General features: G+C 39.3%; 1 protein-coding gene across 1 annotated transcript in view; it reads left to right on the top strand.

Annotated features, from left to right (window-relative positions):
* CCDC30 (coiled-coil domain containing 30) overlaps nucleotides 1-18,638 on the top strand; it is a 110,987-nt gene that overhangs the window by 45,519 nt on the left and 46,830 nt on the right. Inside the window, exons 8-9 of the mRNA XM_047082363.1 lie at nucleotides 6,885-7,128; nucleotides 11,934-12,113. Coding sequence (XP_046938319.1) covers nucleotides 6,885-7,128; nucleotides 11,934-12,113 — 424 coding nt within the window. The remainder of the gene's footprint in view (nucleotides 1-6,884; nucleotides 7,129-11,933; nucleotides 12,114-18,638) is intronic.

Here is an 18,638-nt window from a genome sequence, read left to right as displayed (position 1 = left end):
GGGGTTGAGCCCCACAACGGGCTCTGTGCTGACAGTGAGGAGCCTGCTTGGGATTCTCTCTCTCTCCCTCTCTGCCCTTCCCCAGCTCATGCTCCCTGTCTGTCTCTCTCAAAATAAATAAGTATTTTTTTAAAAAGAATTATATGATAAATGTTCAAGTTGATTTTCATTTCCGATTCAACTTGACAGTGAATTTATATCCATTGCACAAACTACTGATGCAATTTTCCTCTTCCTCTAAACTATTCCTTCCCCGGTCCAATCTATTCAGTGAATAGTCCCTCCCTTCACACAGTTGATCAAACCAAAGCCTAAGGAGTCACTTGCTTCCTCCCCACATCTAAGTCATCAACAAATCCTGTCAGTTCTACCATGAAAACATAAAATATTTAACCTATTTATTTCTATCTGTATCTCCACTGCTGCTACCCCACTCCCTGACACTGGTATCATTCACTGGGACTATCACAATATCTTCTTAACTGACCTCCCTGCTTCAATACCTCTTTCCTAATCCATTCTCCATAGATTAACCAAAGTGGTCCTTTAATAATGCAACTTGAATAATATTACTCCCTCTCTTAAAAACTTCTCAATGGCTTCCCATTATGCTTGAAATAAAATCTAAACCCTTACCATAACCAGTAAGGTCTTCTGTGACTTGGCCTCTGCCTACCTCTCCAATTTTATCATCATACCATTTTCTGCCTTGTTTATCATGCAGCCTTTCAGAGCCTCTAGCCCTTAAAGCACTTTTCCACTTCAGGAATTTTGCACTGACAAGCTCTTCCTGCCCAGAATGCTTCTCCCCCAGTTTTTCATGCGGCTGACTTCTCTGCACTTTCGCAGGTAATCACTAAACACCATGTTAGGAAAAATCCTAACTCCTGCTCTCCCATGTTACCTTATTTGTGATGTATCATAATCTGATGATCTTGTTTACTTGTTTGTTGTTTGTCCTCATATTCTTCCTCTTGGTGTGTGCTCTATGAGGGCATGGTCCCGGCTGTCTTGGTCACCGTTAACTTTTTAGCACATACAACAGTGCTTGGCATATAATTAATATTCAATAAATATTTGATGAATGAATGAGCTCATCTTTTCTTTTGCTTCCTCTCTGGAAACAGAGTTCTATTGCTACCCAGAAAGAAAATGCACATGAGCAAGGGAGATGGGCAGAGGGAGAGAGAGAGAGAATCTTAATCAGGCCCTATGCTCAGTGGAGAATCCTATGTGGCACTTGATCCCACGACCCTGGGATCATGACCTGAGCTGAAATCAAGAGTCGCACGCTCAGCCAACTGAGTCACCCAGGCACCCCTCTATTTTTTTAAGGAAATCTTTTTTTATTTTTAGGTACTTGTAGATTCACATGCATACGGTTGTATGAAATAATAGAGAGATCCCATGTACCCTTTATCTGTTTCCCCCATTGGTGACGTCTTGTAAAATTGTATTGTAATAGCATAACCTGGATATTGACATTGATACGGTCAAGATGCAGGACACTTACATCACCACAGGGATCCCTCATGTTGCTCTTTTATAGCCACCCCTCTCTTCCCTCCCACCTCACCCACTCCTTAACTCTAGACCCTATTCTATTGTAATTCTAACTAGTCTATTCTCCATCTCTGTTAGTTTTTCATTTCAAGAATGTTATATAAATAAAACCCTAAAATATGTAACCTTTTGGGATTGGCTTTTTTCACTCAACATAATTCTCTGGAGATTCATCTGGATTATTGATACAATAATTGGATCCTTTTGACTGTTATGTAGTATTCCATAGTATGGCTGTTCCACTTTAACCACTCATCCATTGGAAGACATCCAAGTTATTTCCAGTTTGGGCTATTTTAAATAAAGCTCTATAAATATTCAAGCTTTTATATGAACATAATCATTCATTTCTCTGGGCTAAATCCCCAGGAGTGCAATTTTGGGCCACATGGTCATTGCACATTAGGTTTTTTTGTTGTTTTTTAAGACACTGCTAAACTGTTTTTCCTCCAGTGGCTACACCATTGTACATTCCCACTAGCAATATAGGAGTGATCCATTTTTCTGCATCTTCACTAGCATTTGGTGTTGTCACTTGTAAATTTTAGCCATTCCAATATGTGTATAGTAATATCTCATTATAGCTTTAATTTGCATTTTCCTGAAGGCTAATAATATTGAATATCTTTTCATGTGCTTATTTGCATCTGTCTTTCCTCTTCATTGAAGTCTCCTTTCATACTTTTGCCTATTTTCTAAGTGGGTTTGTTTTTGTCACTGTTCAGTTTAGAGAGTTCTTTATGAATTCTAGACACTAGTCCTTTGTCAGACATGTGATTTGCAAATATTTTTTCCCAGTCTGTAGCTCATCTTTCACCCTCTTACCAGGATTTTCTCAACGTGAAAGTTTTTCATTTCGATGACATATCCATTTTTCCTTTGATGGATCATATTTTTGATGTTAAGTCTCAGAATGCTGCTTAACTTTAAATCTTGAAGACCCTTTCATTTTATTTGTAATTTTGCATTTAGGTCCATTTTGCATTTGAGTTTTTATTTTGATTATTGTATTCTTCATTTCCAAAATTTCCATTTGATTCTTCCTTATATCTTCTCTTTCTGTGCCAAGACTTTGTAGTTCTTTTCTGAGACTTTGCATTTTTTCATGCATTTCAAGTATATTCATAAGTTTATCAAAGCATTTTTATAAGAGCTGATTGAAAATCTTTGTCAGATAATTCTGACAAGTTGATTTTTTCATCTATTTTTGCCTTTTCTCATTTCCCTGCATTTTGGAATAAGGAGTAATTTTAGATTAAAATCTGAATATTTTGGGTATTATAAGACTCTAGGTCTTAATTAAACCTTCAGTTTAGCTGGCTTCTTCCGATACCCCTCTAGCAGGGGGAGTAGGAGAATGCTGTCTCATAACCACCCCAGGCAGGGTAAAAGTCCATGTTTCCCTTCAACCTCCATGGACACCCAAGGAAAGGGGAGGGTGCTCATTACAGTTGGTGAGGATGGGATTTCTTACTCCCCACCAGGCCTCTGCTTAGACTGCTCTGGCTGTGAGTGGGGGGAATGCCTTGTTACTGCTACCACTGGGTCTCCAAGACCCCACAGGGAAGTGGGTAGGGATGATCTTGTTATGCTGGACAGGGGTGAAAGTCCTTACTCTCCACTAGGCCTTCTCTGACACCACCCCAGTGGAAAGGGAGAAAGGTGCCTCCTCACTGCCAGGTCGGGGTGAAAGTCTCCCCGTGTCTTTTACTGCTTGGCAGGGATGAAAGTCTCTGCTCCCTGTTGACCTGTGACACCACCCCAACAGGGAGTTGGGGTGCCTCATGATAGCCTGGTGAAGGTGGGAGTATAGACTCCCAACCTGACCTTTGCTGACATGGGTGAGGGTGGGGCCACAATTTTTTTCTGTGGCGTTTGGAGTAAAGCAGATATTGTCCACAAGTTTTCTTACTTGTTTTGCTGTCCATTTCCTGGTCCTCTGTGTTTGTTGGTGCTGTCTGTGTTGCCGGCTTCTCCACCTGCAAGTCTAAGATATTTGAGGTAAAAAGAAAATGCAGGAAGCTCGCAGTCATGTCATTCCTCAGGTCCTGAGTACCCTACCTAGTCTGCCTTCTCTCTACCTGTCAGAGGCTTCTTATGTCTGTCTTACATATAATCCCCATGTTTTTAGTTGTACTTGGTGGGAGAAATAGGGAAAACTATTTTTACTGTTTTCCTGGAAACAGAGTTAGTTTTTCCATTTTAAAAATTATGAGGTACAGGGAGCCTGGGTGGCTCAGTCAGTTAAGCGTCCAACTTCAGCTCAGGCCATGATCTCACAGTCCATGAGTTCAAACCCTGCATCAGGCTCTGTGCTGACAGCTCAGAACCTGGAACCTGCTTTGGATTCTGTGTCTCCCTCTCTCTCTGCCCCTCCCCTGCTCATGCTCTGTCTCTGTCTCAAAAATAAAGAAAAACATTAAAATTTTTTTTAATTACGAGGTGTATGTTTGCATTTTCCCAGTCTTCAAGTGTATTTGGCTTCCACTGGAAGTAGGAAAAGGAAAAGAGTTTATGGAGGATGGAAAACATCATTGTTATTTTATCAGAAATTATTTTTAAAGGATTTTAGTCTTTATTTCGTGTTGTTTTGTATAGTTTGAATATATCTTTTCTTTTTTTAATTTATTTCAAGAGAGACAGAGAGAGTGGACAGGGGAGGGGCAGAGAGAGAGGGAGAGAGAGAATCCCAAGCAGGCTCCACACTGTCAGTGCAGAGCCCTATGTGAGCCTGAAACTCATGAGATCAGGACCTGAAATGAAACCAAGAGTCAGACATTTAACTGACTGAGCCACCCAGGCACCCCTCGTTTGAATATATTATCTTTAAAAAACTGCTGAGTTCAAAATAAAATATTTAATTTTTTTAATACAATACTAAAAGAATTTTAAAAGGGAAAAATGAAGACTCCCTGACATAATTTTTCCCCTGTTCCTTTCCAGTTTCTTCTGTATGTACATTTCCCATGGTATCATATATGTTTATACACATATACATACACATATATAGTTTATTGTCCTACCATTTTACTTTAATTAACGTATTTTTCATGTTGACGAATAGTCTTTATACCACTTTCAAGTTGATTTATCTTTAATTCTCTCAGCCATTTCTGTGTCTCCATTTAATCACTGTTTTAAATAGCATGCTTATGAGCGTTATTATACATTCAGCTCTTTTCTTCTCATGAATTATTCTACTGCAGTAAATTCATTGGTATTCAATTATTCAGTCAAAGGGTCTGAACATTTTTATGGCTCTTGATCTGTACTGCCAAATTGCCTTCTTGAAGAATTTGAGCACCAACTATGATTTGTGAAGCATGCTATGCTAGGCTCCAAGATAGCTGAAACAAATTTAAAATGAAGGAGCAAAAATAAAATCGGCATGCTTGTGTTCATACTACTTTTCATCCACTCTATCTAACCACTGAAGGTGCATTCCCTCCCCTCAGCTTCTGTGTCTCACAGTCTCTTGGTTTCCCTCCTCCCTCCCTGACTTCTCAGCTTCCTCTCCAGACTCTCATTCCCCTGCTTGTTCCTTACCAGTCTTTAGGTTCCTATCTAGAATGGTCCTCCTCCTCTCACTTCCTGCCTTCTCCTTGGCTCATGTTATCCCATCCCAAGGCTTCTCACATTCTTCTGTATCTGTATCTTCACCAGAGGCATTTTTCCAATTTTTTTTTAATGCTTATTTATTTTTGAGAGACAGAGACAGAGAGGGATCAGGGGAGGAGAAGAGAGAGAGGGGGACACAGAATCCAAAGCAGGCTCCAGGCTCTGAGCTGTCAGCACAGAGCCCAAAACGGGGCTCAAACTCATGAGCTGTGAGATCGTGACCTGAGCCAAAGATGGACACTTAACCGACTGAGCCACCCAGCCGCCCCCATCTTTCCAATTTAAATCCCCATTCCCCCTTCTTGGTCTACCATCCACTGGCCTCTCTGCTCCAGGCAGAAATCCAGGTGTCATCCTTTATTCCTTTTTCTCTCTCCCCTGCCACAGCCAGTTCATAACAAATTTTTATCAATATTGTGTTCTAAATATCTCTAGAATCCACCACTTGTTTCCATCCCCACCACCCTGTTCTAGTCCCTGTGGTTTATCACATGGATCACTACAGTAACCTCTGGTTTCCCTGCCACGTGACATCCAAATGATCTTCCTAAAGGACGTTCTCTCTTTTGTCTCTGGGCCTTTACCCATTTTATTTTTTAAGACATCCTCGAACACCCTTTTTTTCCTCTCTGTTCTCATCTATACCAACACCTTCTCCCAACACACCTACATACACACGAGTATGCACACACCTGTCCCTTTATGTTTTCCTAGTTTGTGCCTACTCATCCATCAGGACTCAGATGGCTTACTACTAGTTTAATCTACTCCCTTATTTACTTATCTTTTTTTATTCACTAAATTGTAAGCCCTTTAAGGCAGGGATATGTCCTAGTGCCTGCCAAAATGCCTGGTGCTTAGTGAGTAATTAAAAAAAAAATCTTTAGGGGTGCCTGGATGGCTCAGTTGGTTAAGCAACCAACTTCGGCTCAGGTCATATCTCACGGTTTGTGAGTTTGAGCCCCACGTGGGGCTCTCTGCTGTCAGCACAAAGCCTGCTTCAGATTCTCTGTCTTCCTCTCTCTCTGCCCCTCCCCTGTTTTCACTCTCTCTCTCTCTCTCTCAAAAATAAATAAAATAAACATTTTTTTAAAAACAAATTATAAAAATTTTTAAAAATCTTTATAAGCTGTGTCTGCCCAATGTCATATTTAAAGTTGAAAAGTGAAAAATTCATTTAACTGGTTGTTTTGGTATAGACAAAAGTCTTTGATGGGTCATCTCCCTGAATGTGAGTAAAAAAAAAAAAAAAGGACTCATCTGTATTTAAAGTTTATTTATGAGAGTAATATAACTGTTCTGCTATAGAATTCAAGTTGGAGGGGTGCCTGGGTGGCTCAACTGGTTAAGCATCCAACTTAGGCTCCGGTCATGATCTCACAGTTTGTGGGTTTGAGCCCCGCATGGGTCTCCGTGCTGACAGCTCAAAGCCTGGAGCCTTTTTCAGATTCTGTTTCTCCTCTCTCTGCCCTTCCCCTGATCATTCTCTCTCTCTCTCTCTCTCTCTCTCTCTCTCTCTCTCCCTCCCTCCCTCCCTTTCTCTCTCTCTCTTTCAAAAACAAACATTAAAAATTAACAAAAAAAAAAGAATTCAAGTTGGAAAATTGGCTTGTAGCACTGTTAGGGTTTTTTTTTTTTTCCTCCATATTCTGCTACTGTAATGAACATTTTGACAGTTTTTTTTTTGTTATATTTGCACCAAGTCCTGAACTAGGAGAAAGTAAGCAGAAGGAAATTCCTGAGGAGTCAGTAGAGGAGGGCACTTTGCCAAAAGAGAGGCAGGAGGAGGAGGACTCACAACAGAACCAAGATATGAAAGGCGGAGAACAACAGTTGACCTTGAAGCCTGAGGAAACTGTGAGGCTTAGAAAAGAGCTGAATTGTGTAAATCGGAGCTTCCTTCCATCTCAGAGCTCTGGGGATAGTTCAGATGACAGTGGTACCCAGGTAGGTGCTGTAAACACATGCTCTGACTGGGTCCATTTCCTCCGGTCAGCTGCGGATATAGGCATAATTTTTACATCAACATCAGTGTGTTTTGTTAAGCACGCTCATAACCATGGCCTGAATGGTAATCAAATAGCAACCAAAATCTGAACTAAGCCCGGTCATTGAGGCACTTTGTTATAAAGGGCTCTTAGGCTCGGTTAGGCTCCGCAGAAAAGAATGCTGATTGGTTGTCAATGTCTGCCCTGGGGAGGTAAGACAGGGAAGGGCAGGATTTGTGCCGCATTTTCTGTTCATTGCACCTAGCTTAGATGTACAAAATACTTTGTTTGGGTGGGGAAGAGATCACAGACTTGGAATTAAGTTTGGCTTTTGCTACTTACTAGAGATCTACCTGCTGGAGAGATCAAGAGAGTGACGACCAACCACACTTCAGCTCTTACAGCTCAATTTTGCAGGTTCTCTCTTATACAAATTAAGATATCCCTACACATACCTTTCTAGGAATTATTCTGAGATCCACAGAGGGAAGCCTTTGTACACATAAGTAAACTAACTTCAAAAGACTGACAATAGGCATTTAAAAATGGATTCAAGTGTATATTTGGGGGGGGAGAGGCAGAGTAATAGTAAAGGAAGTAAAAAAAAAACTTTTGAAAAGAGATTCAGATATACAGTCTGAAAACTAGGCAAGTCACAGTAGAGAAAGAAAATAGATACCTGAAAGGAGATTCAGATACATTTGAAAAAGAAGGGAGTCTCTGGGTTTGTTCAGAAGACCAGAGGGATCTAGGACATCAAAGGTTCAAAAAGAAGTTCATTTTCAAGCCCCCAGGCAGTCTGTTTATTGGGAAGTAAGCCAGTGTAGGCAACTTGGAAAGAGGCTGAGCACTGTGGTCACAAAGATTATAAAATCTTTTGTTTATGAGCTTAAAATGATCAATGCACTTAACAGAGTAATGAGTTGAAGAGTATGAGAAGTAACACCCTAGTTAATTTATTAATTTTATTTAATTTATACTTTCTCATTATTTGAAGAATCATTTCTCAATACTAGGGGGGATGTGACAACTATTAAATATGTATGAATTATATGGGAAATCTGGGCAAATAGCCACTTTGTGAAAGGACAAATAGCCCCTTTATGCCACACAGCTTCTTAGGGTTTCACTGAATTCTTGCAGAGTTCAGTAATTTTATTCCACAATAATGACTTTGAATTATTGAAAGAAGAGTAAGTTGCTCTTACTCGTTTATCCAGCTGTTGTTAATTGAGCATCTATGATGAGTCAGGCCCCGTGTTAGGGCCCATACAGCAGGAAACAAAATAGATGTGGGCTTCATGGGAAAAAATAACGTATTCGTGTTTTGAACTTTACATTTCCCAAAACAGTATAACACACACTATTTCATTTACTTCTTTAAGGAGGCAAGGATTTTGGACAGACTTTAGTGTTTCTGCAGTGTGCTGTGCAGTGATAATTTCAGAACCTTTTTCTGTGTAGAGGGTGCTTGGATCTACTGGTGGCTATAAATTGTTGTACTTTTTAGTTCTTGTGTATGTGAGGGTTGTGGTCTTCACCCTGTTGTCGGATTACAGTGTCTAGTGCCTAGCGGATTGTTCATGTGTGCTGCATCTTCTTAATCTCATAACATACACATTTAAGCAATGATAGCTAGGGGTGCCTGGATGGCTCAGTCGGTTGAGTGTCCAACTTCGGCTTAGGTCATGAACTCACTGTTCATGAGTTCAAGCCCTGCGTCAGGCTCCGTGCTGACAGCTCAGAGCCTGGAGCCTGCTTTGGATTCTGTGTCTCCCTCACTGTCTCTCCTTTCCCTGCTTGTACGTCTGTCTCTCAAAAAATGAATAAATGTTTAAAAAAAATTTTTTTAAGCAACTGTAGCTTGAGACTAGGTATCAGACTTTAAAGAATGCTTATTGATAGTAAATACATAGAAAAAGAATGGTGAGAGCCTCTTTTATGAGTAAGTACATGAGCTCTATTGTTCATATGTATTTGTGACATCATTTGTGGCTGTCAGTTGCCTTTGGTGGCTTAACTGCTGTTCAACAGTGTTCCAGGTACGATTGTAATAGCTGAATTCTAGATTACTACTTTCCCAACATTCATGAAACCAACTGGAATCACCATTAATTATCTGAATGTTATAGGTTTAAAATCTAGTTTCATGGTTTTACATAGCATTATTGAATATTTACTATGTTCCAGGCACTATACTAAATACCTTGTGTATATTAAGCAACACAACAAGACAGGATATTATTGTTGCCACTTTATAGATGAGGAAACTGAGCCTTTAGAGAGGTTAAATAATTTTCCCAGAATAACACATTGTGATGGAACCTGGGTCTGTCTACTCTAGAGCTTGACCTTTTAGCTGCTATTTGATTTGTTTCCCCCTGCTGAGAAGTTCAAAGAAAGCATACACTTCTCATGTAGAGCTAATTTCCTGAGGAAGGCTGACAAACTGTCTCCCAAAAGGCCTCTCAGGGTGTCTGTTATAGATTATCTGGGTGAATTCATTCAGGGTTTGATGTAGGCTTGTAGGCTTGATGTATTAGTCCCCCTAGAATGGATCTGTATCTTGGGGATAAACTCAAACCAAACTTTTGAGACTATTGGGTAAAATCAGAATGGCTGTTAGTTATTATTCTGTAACGATTAATCATAATTATCACTTGAACTTGTTTAAATAAACAGCACATTTACCTGTAGAGAGTGAAGAAAAATCAAAATCTGAAGGATGTTTGCTGAGTAGAGAGTCAGAACAAGTGGACTTTGTTTGTTGAGTGACACATTCACAGGTTGGATAGCCCGTTCCATCCACATTCACTGGATGAGAATATTTAAGGTTCATAAGCTTTAATTGTTTCCACAAAAGGAATGATCTTGTCATTGGGACCACTATATGGATTTGGTTCATATTAAATTTTTCTTTTGTGAAGACAATATTTTAAAATATTAAAAGCTAGATTTTAAGCCTATAAAATTAAGATAATTAGTACTGGTTCCATTTTTATTTATTTTAATTCTTAAGGAATTATGAATTCCTTAAGAAGAGACATTACGCATCATCTGGTCTTATGCCTTTAATTTGCAGATGAGTCAGCTGAGACTCAGAGAGGATAATTGCCTTAATAAATCTGTTGATTGATCAAGAAAGGATGCTTGTGTACTTTCCTTTGCACTCCTACATGGTTCCTAGTAGCCTGGCTGAGTCTAACCGCCTCTGTAATAACTTTCTACCAGGAAGCAATTTACATGTGGGGAAAAAATAAGGACCCTGTATGTTGGTCACTTGACTGGTAGCTTCTTTAATGGTTGCCTTTCATGAAAAATAATTTGCATTTCTACTCTGGCAAAGTGACTTGACTAGAAAATGTAGGCAAGAAAAATTATTGTTCTGGCTTTTCTCATCTTCAAAACAGGCTAAAAACTTCTGTACATGGGTGTAAAGGGGGTGCTTCTCTTGGATATCTTGGGCATGTTAAGCGGTCATATGGGCCGTGGATTACTAATTGATTATTAAAAGCTGCTGTTGTCTGATAGTTAAATAAGAAGCTGGACTGGTGATCAAGGCTTTCCAGGTTTCAGGAGAACTCTTGTTTCAGGTGGAGCAGAAGGCAGTTAAAATAAAATTGGGTAGCATCCACAGTAATGGGTAGTGGGTAATGGGCGGTGTCACTGAGTGCTTCTTGTGTACTACGTCATGCCGAGTTCTTGCATGCATTATCTTACTTACCCTTCACTCCATCCAGCAGTTATCATTATTATCCCCATTTTAAGATGAGGAAGATGAAAAGCAGAAAGACTAAGGAACTCCTCCAAGACAGATTCAGGACTGAAACCCAGATGCATCTAGTTCCAAAGATAGGGTTCTTAATAACTACATTATAATTCCATTAAAGAATTTTTTTCTAGGTATCTTAGACACTTGCAACTCTGGGACAAGCAAATTGGATTTAGACTGCCTTTTTGAATATACCAAGATGAGAATTGAAGGGCTTATAGGACTTGGGCAATTCTGTGTTGCAGTTCTGTTGTAAGCAAGAGAGACTAATGACATGGGCTTTCTGGGAAGTCATGGACAGGAAGTACACTGGACCAGGACTCAGGAAACTCTAAATATATCTTATCTGTTAACTGGATACAGTTGAATTCTTTATCTATACAGCACACCGATGTGAGCCTACCTTTTAGAGAATCCAAATGACTCCTCCTTTGGTCAAGGCGGTTTTATTGCACTGGAGGCCTGACAGGAGGGTGTATGGTTGTCGAATAGTAACTGAAGAAGAATCATCTGGTAGTAACAGGGAAAGTGATGAGGAAGGCTGAAAATTTAAGATCTCCTGCTAAATGTTCTTTCTTTTTGCCAACAGACACCACACACATGCACACATACTACATACACATTCACACTTTCCTTCTTCACATATTGACTCTTTGAACTTTCCATTGAAATATTTTACCCTAAAATGGTCCATGCTTCTGTTTCCCTTCATTGATGTGAAAAATAAGAAAGTTAGTTGTCTATGCTTAACTGCTTTGCCTAAATAATTTCTTTGATATGTTCATTCTAAAATAACAAGAGTTAAATCATACGAACATGCACCAACTAAACACAAGTATAAAAAGAGTAATTTGCTATAGGTAAGCCAACTCCAAAAATATTTACCTATGAATAATCAGGTCCTGACATTTCTGCTTCTGATAGCTGGAACCCACGTTTTACCAATATTCTTTCAAATTGTCCATGTTTCTCTTTTAAAATGTTTGTTTTAGTATCTATCATCTGGAGAAAAACAGAAATACCAGCAGCAAGAGGATATACAACAGCTTCGCCAGAATTTACATCGGCTCCAGATTCTGTGCAGCTCAGCCGAAAAAGAGCTCCGGTATGAGCGAGGAAAGAATTTGGACTTAAAGCAGCATAATAGCTTACTTCAGGAAGAAAGCATTAAGGTAACTCTAGTGGGTGTGTCCTTGATGGGAGGGTCTCAATTGCTTAATCACCCCTGTGGATAAATGAATTAGAACTCCTCAGCTGCATAGTTCATGATAGGATCCACAGATGTGTGGACAATGTGAGCTCTCTGATAACTCCCTCTGACTCTGCCCTACCAAGTAGGTACACAGTTCAGTTGTTTCTCTGCTGCTGAAGCTGTGTGTATACTGTCAACCTGTCAATGTGAAACACTTTAAGTTATACAGTCTTTTGAAATCATTAGCTACAACTTTTTTTTTTTTAATTTTTTTTTTTCAACGTTTATTTATTTTTGGGACAGAGAGACACAGAGCATGAACGGGGGAGGGGCAGAGAGAGAGGGAGACACAGAATCGGAAACAGGCTCCAGGCTCCGAGCCATCAGCCCAGAGCCTGACGCGGGGCTCGAACTCACGGACCGCGAGATCGTGACCTGGCTGAAGTCGGACGCTTAACCGACTGCGCCACCCAGGCGCCCCTAGCTACAACTTTTAACACTTAATCGATTTGAACCACCTGACCCCAAACACTAGTGGTCTTGACCTAGTTCTAGCTGCAGTCTTATTTAGTCCCTAAGAGATGTATCCATTATTATTGGTTGAATCAAATATCAACTGCACCGAGGTACAATTCCTAGGAGGGCAAACTTGTTCTTCCTGACTCAAGACTATCAAAAAGTTAGGAGGACATCCCCTAAACATGCCTGTTTTAAAATAACCTATCGTGGATGCCTAGGTGGCTCAGTCATTAAGCATCTGACTTCCACTCAGGTCATGATCTCATGGTTTGTGAGTTCAAGTCCCAGATCAGATGAGCACGAGCCACACCTCGGGTAAAACACGAGTCCCATTTCGAGTGGGCTCTGCTTCCTCCCTCTCTCTCTCTCTCTCTCTCTCTCTCTCCCTCTCTCCCTCTCTCTGCCCCTTTCTCACTTGTGCCCTCTCTCTCTAAAAAAATAAACAAGTAAAATAAATAAAATAATCTATGGAGAACTGTCATCCACAGAGTCATCTAAATTTTGTGAACCACATAAATATTCAAACTGAACCATCATGTAAAGTAGTGCTTCCTTTTAATTGAGGTTCAATTCTGTAAGCATATATCAGGGACCTAGTTTCTATAAGTCCCCATCTAAAGTTCTGGAATTCAACATTCAACAAATATGTGCTAAGCATCAGTCATATCCTGGGCAGGCAATCTTGTTGATACCGAAGGTTTAATTGTAGGTAAAACCAATACAGTTCTTATCCCCTGGTTAGTGGGGACCCATCCAGGGTCAAATCCTGCCTACCTTTTGTTTTTGTAAATAAAACTTTATTGGCACACAGCCATACCTGTTTGTTTACATATTATGGATGGCTGCTTTTGTACTACAAAAGCAGATTTGACTAGTTCTGACAGAGACCATGTGGCCCACAAAGGCTAAAATATTTGTGCTCTTGACCTTTTATAGGAAAATTTGTCACATCTGGTGAGGCAGGAACAGGGTAACTTATTCCAATAGTGACATAAAAATGAATTAAGGGGCACCTGGGTGGCTCAATCAGTTGAGCCTCTGACTCTTGATTTCAGCTCAGGTGATGATCCCAGGGTTGTGGTATCTAGCCCCGTGTCGGGCTCTGCACTGAGCATGGAGCCTGCTTAAGATTCTCCCTCCCCGCCTCTCCCCTGCTCACCGGCCCTCTCTCTCTCTCTCTCAATAGAAATAAAAAATAAGATAAAATTGTAATAAATTAATCAAGAAACGTCCCTACTTTTTAGTAACTCACAATCTAGTAGAGGAGATATAGATGAAAACAAGCAGTCATTTATGTCAAACTTTAAGGGAAGCCTTTCTTTTCTTTTTTTTTTTTTTCAGTATATGAAGTTTATTGTCAAATTGGTTTCCATACAACACCCAGTGCTCATCCCAAAAGGTGCCCTCCTCAATACCTAAGGGAAGCCTTTCTAGGGAGTCCTAGTGTTCCAGGATTATTTGAATAAACCTCTTTCTTACCCTCACTCCTCATGATTTTTTTAATATTGGCCACATTCTCTCAAGCCTTTGTAGTTTTAAATTAAATTCCAAATCTTTATCACATTTCCTTATAACACATTTCTGAGATCCTCTTAACTATCTAACTCTGAAAATATTCAAGCAATACTACATCTTTCTTAAGGTGTGATGATCGGACAACACAGATTATAATGCCTTATCTGTGGTTGACACCCTAGAAATTTTTGTTGAATTAATGAATGAGTCCTTTAGGGATAGGTAAATGATAAATTGGTAAACAGTAAAGCCATCTTTTGTTCTGTTTTAAATCCCTTCATGGTGGGATAAAATATTGGCCATTCCAGTAATGAGACATCAGTGTTTTGGCTGGTCCCTTAGGCCAGACACCTAAGCAAAGTCATATATAACAGCCAATTACCTTTTATTGACAGTTTGTCTGTTTTATCTCTTATAAACCTCCCTACAGCCCTAAAGGGTCAGCATTTTATAGATGAGAAACTATTCAGTATTGCAAAGCTAACAAATCATGGAGTCAGAATTTAAATTCAGGTCTGTTTCTCTTTTTCCTATGAAGGAATCTTTCTGTATTATACCTTTCCTCATTTTGGAACCTCAGCTTTGCAAACTTAGAACTCACTCTTTAAAATCCACTCAGAGATGATCAAACTCTGGGGCTCTGGCTAATGTTAGGCATACTTATAAGACTGATTAAGAAACCAGAGAATGGGATGCTTGGATGGCTTGGATGGTTGAGTGCCCAACTCTTGATTTTGGCTCATGTCATGATCCCAGTGTCATGGGATCAAGCCCCAAGTTGGGCTCTGCACTGAGCATGGAGCCTGCTTAAGATATTTCTCTCTCTCTCTCTCTCTCTCTCTCTCTCTCTGTCCCTCCCCCACGCACACACATACACTCTCTCTCAAATAAGAAAGAAACTAGAGTATTAATTTATTACTTTTAAACCATTTTATTATGAAATATAACACTCAGAAAGTATATAAGTATATAGTTTAACAAATTGTTATAAAGCAAGTACCCATATAACCACCACCCTGGATAAGAAACAGTGCATTGCCTGCGCACCAGCAGCCCCTGCCTGCCTCTTTCCCATCTATAATCCTGTCGCCTTCCCATTTTAGCAGTAACCACTAATCTGGATTAATAACTCTTTTGCTTTACTTTATAGTTTCACCAACTGTGAATCTCAAACAAAATAGTTTTGCCGATTCTTGAATATTTTACAAATACAATCAATCAGTGTATGCACCTTCTATCTTTTTATGACCTACTTGTTTGGAACATTCACCCATGTTGTGCTGTATAGCTATTGTTCGTCCATTTTCTTTGCAGTATAGCATTCCACCATAAGAAATTGCCATTACCTATTCTTTCTATGGTTTATGGGCATCTTGTATGTTTCCAGCCTGGGCTATTAAGAAGAATGCTATAGGCTTTCAGAGCTTCAGGCAGAGAATTGTTCTGACATCACCAGCACTGAGACACTGAACTGGATCCTCTTACTGGTGGTTGAACATCCCAGCCTGAAGCTAAAAATGCCCTCCTACATGCACATATCATTGGCCATAATAGTGTTTGCTCCACTGTTGTCTCATTCCATCAGTACCAGCATGATCAAAATGCTGCATGTTAGCCCTATGACTGATGATCACAGGTCCCGGAGGCCTTTAGCTTTCTTGGCCTGTGGAAGAGGTGGTCTTGTATGAAAGGACTTGTGCCTTTTCTGTTTACAGTAAGAAGTTTAGGTTTCGAAACCCTGAACTATCCAGTGCACCAAATATTCCAACACTTGATTTTTTCTTTTCCCCTATTTCTTTGTTTCTTCTTCTAGTCATTAGATCTGTGTCTTACTGAGTTTTTCATGGCTACATTTTTCTTTTTTTGTAACCTCATAATCCCCTTCACCTCTTTTGCCCATCTGCCCCACCTTCCTCCCTCGTGGTAGTAACCAGTTTGTTTTTTGTATTTATGAATCAATTTCTGTTTGGTTTGGTTTGTTTCAGAGTTCCCATATAAGTGAAATCCTATGTCTTTATCCGTGGCTACACTGTTCTTGAAAAATGAAAGTTCCAGGCTAACTAATAGGTTAGAGTGCCCTTCGAGAAGAAATCGAGATTTAATAGATTTGTTCCTGTCAATGAAGTTTCAAAAGCTGTACCAATCCTCCAAAATAAAAGGAGAAAAATTTTTTTAAAAATTAAAAAAGGGGAGAGAGTAGTTGAACTGGTTTAGAATAGTGGAGGGAGATAAAGGAGGATTTTTACTGAGAAAATAGGAGGCTTATTAAAGTCTGATCTAGAATTTCTTTTTGATAATACCAAAGAGACTAGCTTATTACAGTAGTTTTTTCCTCTTGATCTACATTGACCCCCCAGTGATACCAAGGCATATTACTTGTAGGGTTTAATTTCTTCATTTCTACACGCATTCATTTCTACTCTGTTTAATAAATTATTTTGACCTTTTTACATGCCTGTTAACATTTTTGGAGATGGCATATCTGGTCTTCAGAAATTAATGCAAAAGGAGGTATCATAAGCTTAGCACTCTGGATGCTTGAGTAGCCTTTATGCAAGGATCTTTGCTTTAAAACAGAGAGCATAACAGCACATTATTTCAGATATGTTCATTTATTGAATGTAAGACTCTTTCCTGAACAGTGAGATGTACAAAAGGATCTGAGTTAACACGTCTACTTTTTAAAAAACTGCTGCTGGGGCGCCTGGGTGGCTCAGTCGGTTAAGCGTCCAACTTCGGCTCAGGTCATGATCTCACGGTCCGTGAGTTCGAGCCTCGCGTTGGGCTCTGTGCTGACAGCTCAGAGCCTGGAGCCTGTTTCAGATTCTGTGTCTCCCTCTCTCTCTGCCCCTCCCTGTTCACGCTCTGTCTCTCTCTGTCTCAAAAATAAACGTTAAAAAAAATTTTAAAAACAAACTGCTGCTATGAACGTTCGTATACATGTATCCTGATGTCCACAGGACCTATTTCTCTAGGAAGGGAGTGGGAGTGGAATTATTGCATCACAGCGTATGTGTTACTTCAACTCCTGTCTAAAGGTTTATACTCCCACCAGCAGGTAGGAAGGTTCCTGTTGCTCTGCGTCCTCACCAACTCTTGGTACTGTCAGACTTTAAATTTTTTGCTAATCTCGGATACATGTATAGTGGTAGCTCCTAGCATTTTAATGTGCATTTCCCTGATTACAAATGAAGATGAACAGCTCTCTATAAATGTATTTGACATCTGAGTTCCTATTTTGTGAACTCCCTGTTTAAGATTTTGTTTACTTTTCTTTGGGACTTCTGTCCTTTTAATTTTCCCATTCATTTGTAGGAATTCTTTGTATATGAAGCCTTGATCAGGTTTGTATCACCAACACCTTCTACTCTGTGACTTACATTTTCACTCTCTAAATAGAAGTTTTGATGAATCAAAGTTTTTCATTTTAACCTAATCAATGTTTACCTTTATAATTGGTGATTTCAGGTTCTGACTTAAGAAATCTTTGTCAGCCTCAAAGTCATAAAGATATTCTCCTACATTACTATACTGTCCACTAGGACATAAGAAATGTGTGTGGTCTGTTTCTGAGCTCTCTCTTTTGTTCCATTGTTCTGTCTATTCTTGTGCCGATAGCATGCTATCTTAATTAATTTAGCATTATGCAGACCTCAATATTTGATAGAGCACAGCTTTTCATTTTGTTGTTCTTGTTCTAGGATGCCTGGATATTCTTGGCCATTTGAAATTTTATATAAATTTTGTCATCAGTTTGTCAAGTTACATGCACAAACCCACATGTACTCACACACAACATATATATACTAACACATAACCTTTGGGGATTTATACACTGAATTTACACACTAAATCTATAGATAAATTTGGGCAGAGTTTAAATCTTTACAATATTGAATCCTCCATGAAATATGTGTGTATTATATTTAGGTCTTTAATTTTTCCCAATATCCTAATTTTCTTTGTGGAGATCTTATACATCTTTTATGTTAGACACATTCCTAGGTGCTGATGTTTTCCATACTATTGTAAATGGTAACTTTTTAAAGTTTCATTTTCTAACTATTGCTAATACATAAACATGCAGTGAATTTTTTCGAATAAAAACCTTGTCATATTTTTAAATTACTTCTTACAATTGATGCTTATATTATTTTGTATTGTATACACAAGCAATCATATCATCTAGGAATAAATATAATTTTCTTTCTTTCCTTCCACATGTTATACCTTTCATTCTTTTTTCTTGCCTAAGCAGTGGCTAGTACAGTGCCAAATAGAACCGATGATAGTGGGTAACATTTTCTCATTCCCAGTCTCAAAGAAAAAGTTCTAAAATATCAGTTAATATGCCTTGTAGGGTTTTTTTTAATAGACATTTTTAATCACATTAAGAAAATTCTTGGGGCACCTGGGTGGCTCAGTTGGCTAAGCATCCAACTTCGGCTCAAGTCATGATCTCACGGTTCGT

The sequence above is a fragment of the Lynx rufus genome, unplaced genomic scaffold (genome assembly GCF_022079265.1).
Source record: "Lynx rufus isolate CCGP_SWC_20201006 ecotype Redwood Valley unplaced genomic scaffold, mLynRuf1.p SCAF_2, whole genome shotgun sequence".
In the NCBI taxonomy this organism is placed as follows: Eukaryota; Metazoa; Chordata; class Mammalia; order Carnivora; family Felidae; genus Lynx; species Lynx rufus.
This window is presented reverse-complemented; position numbering and strand designations above follow the sequence as displayed.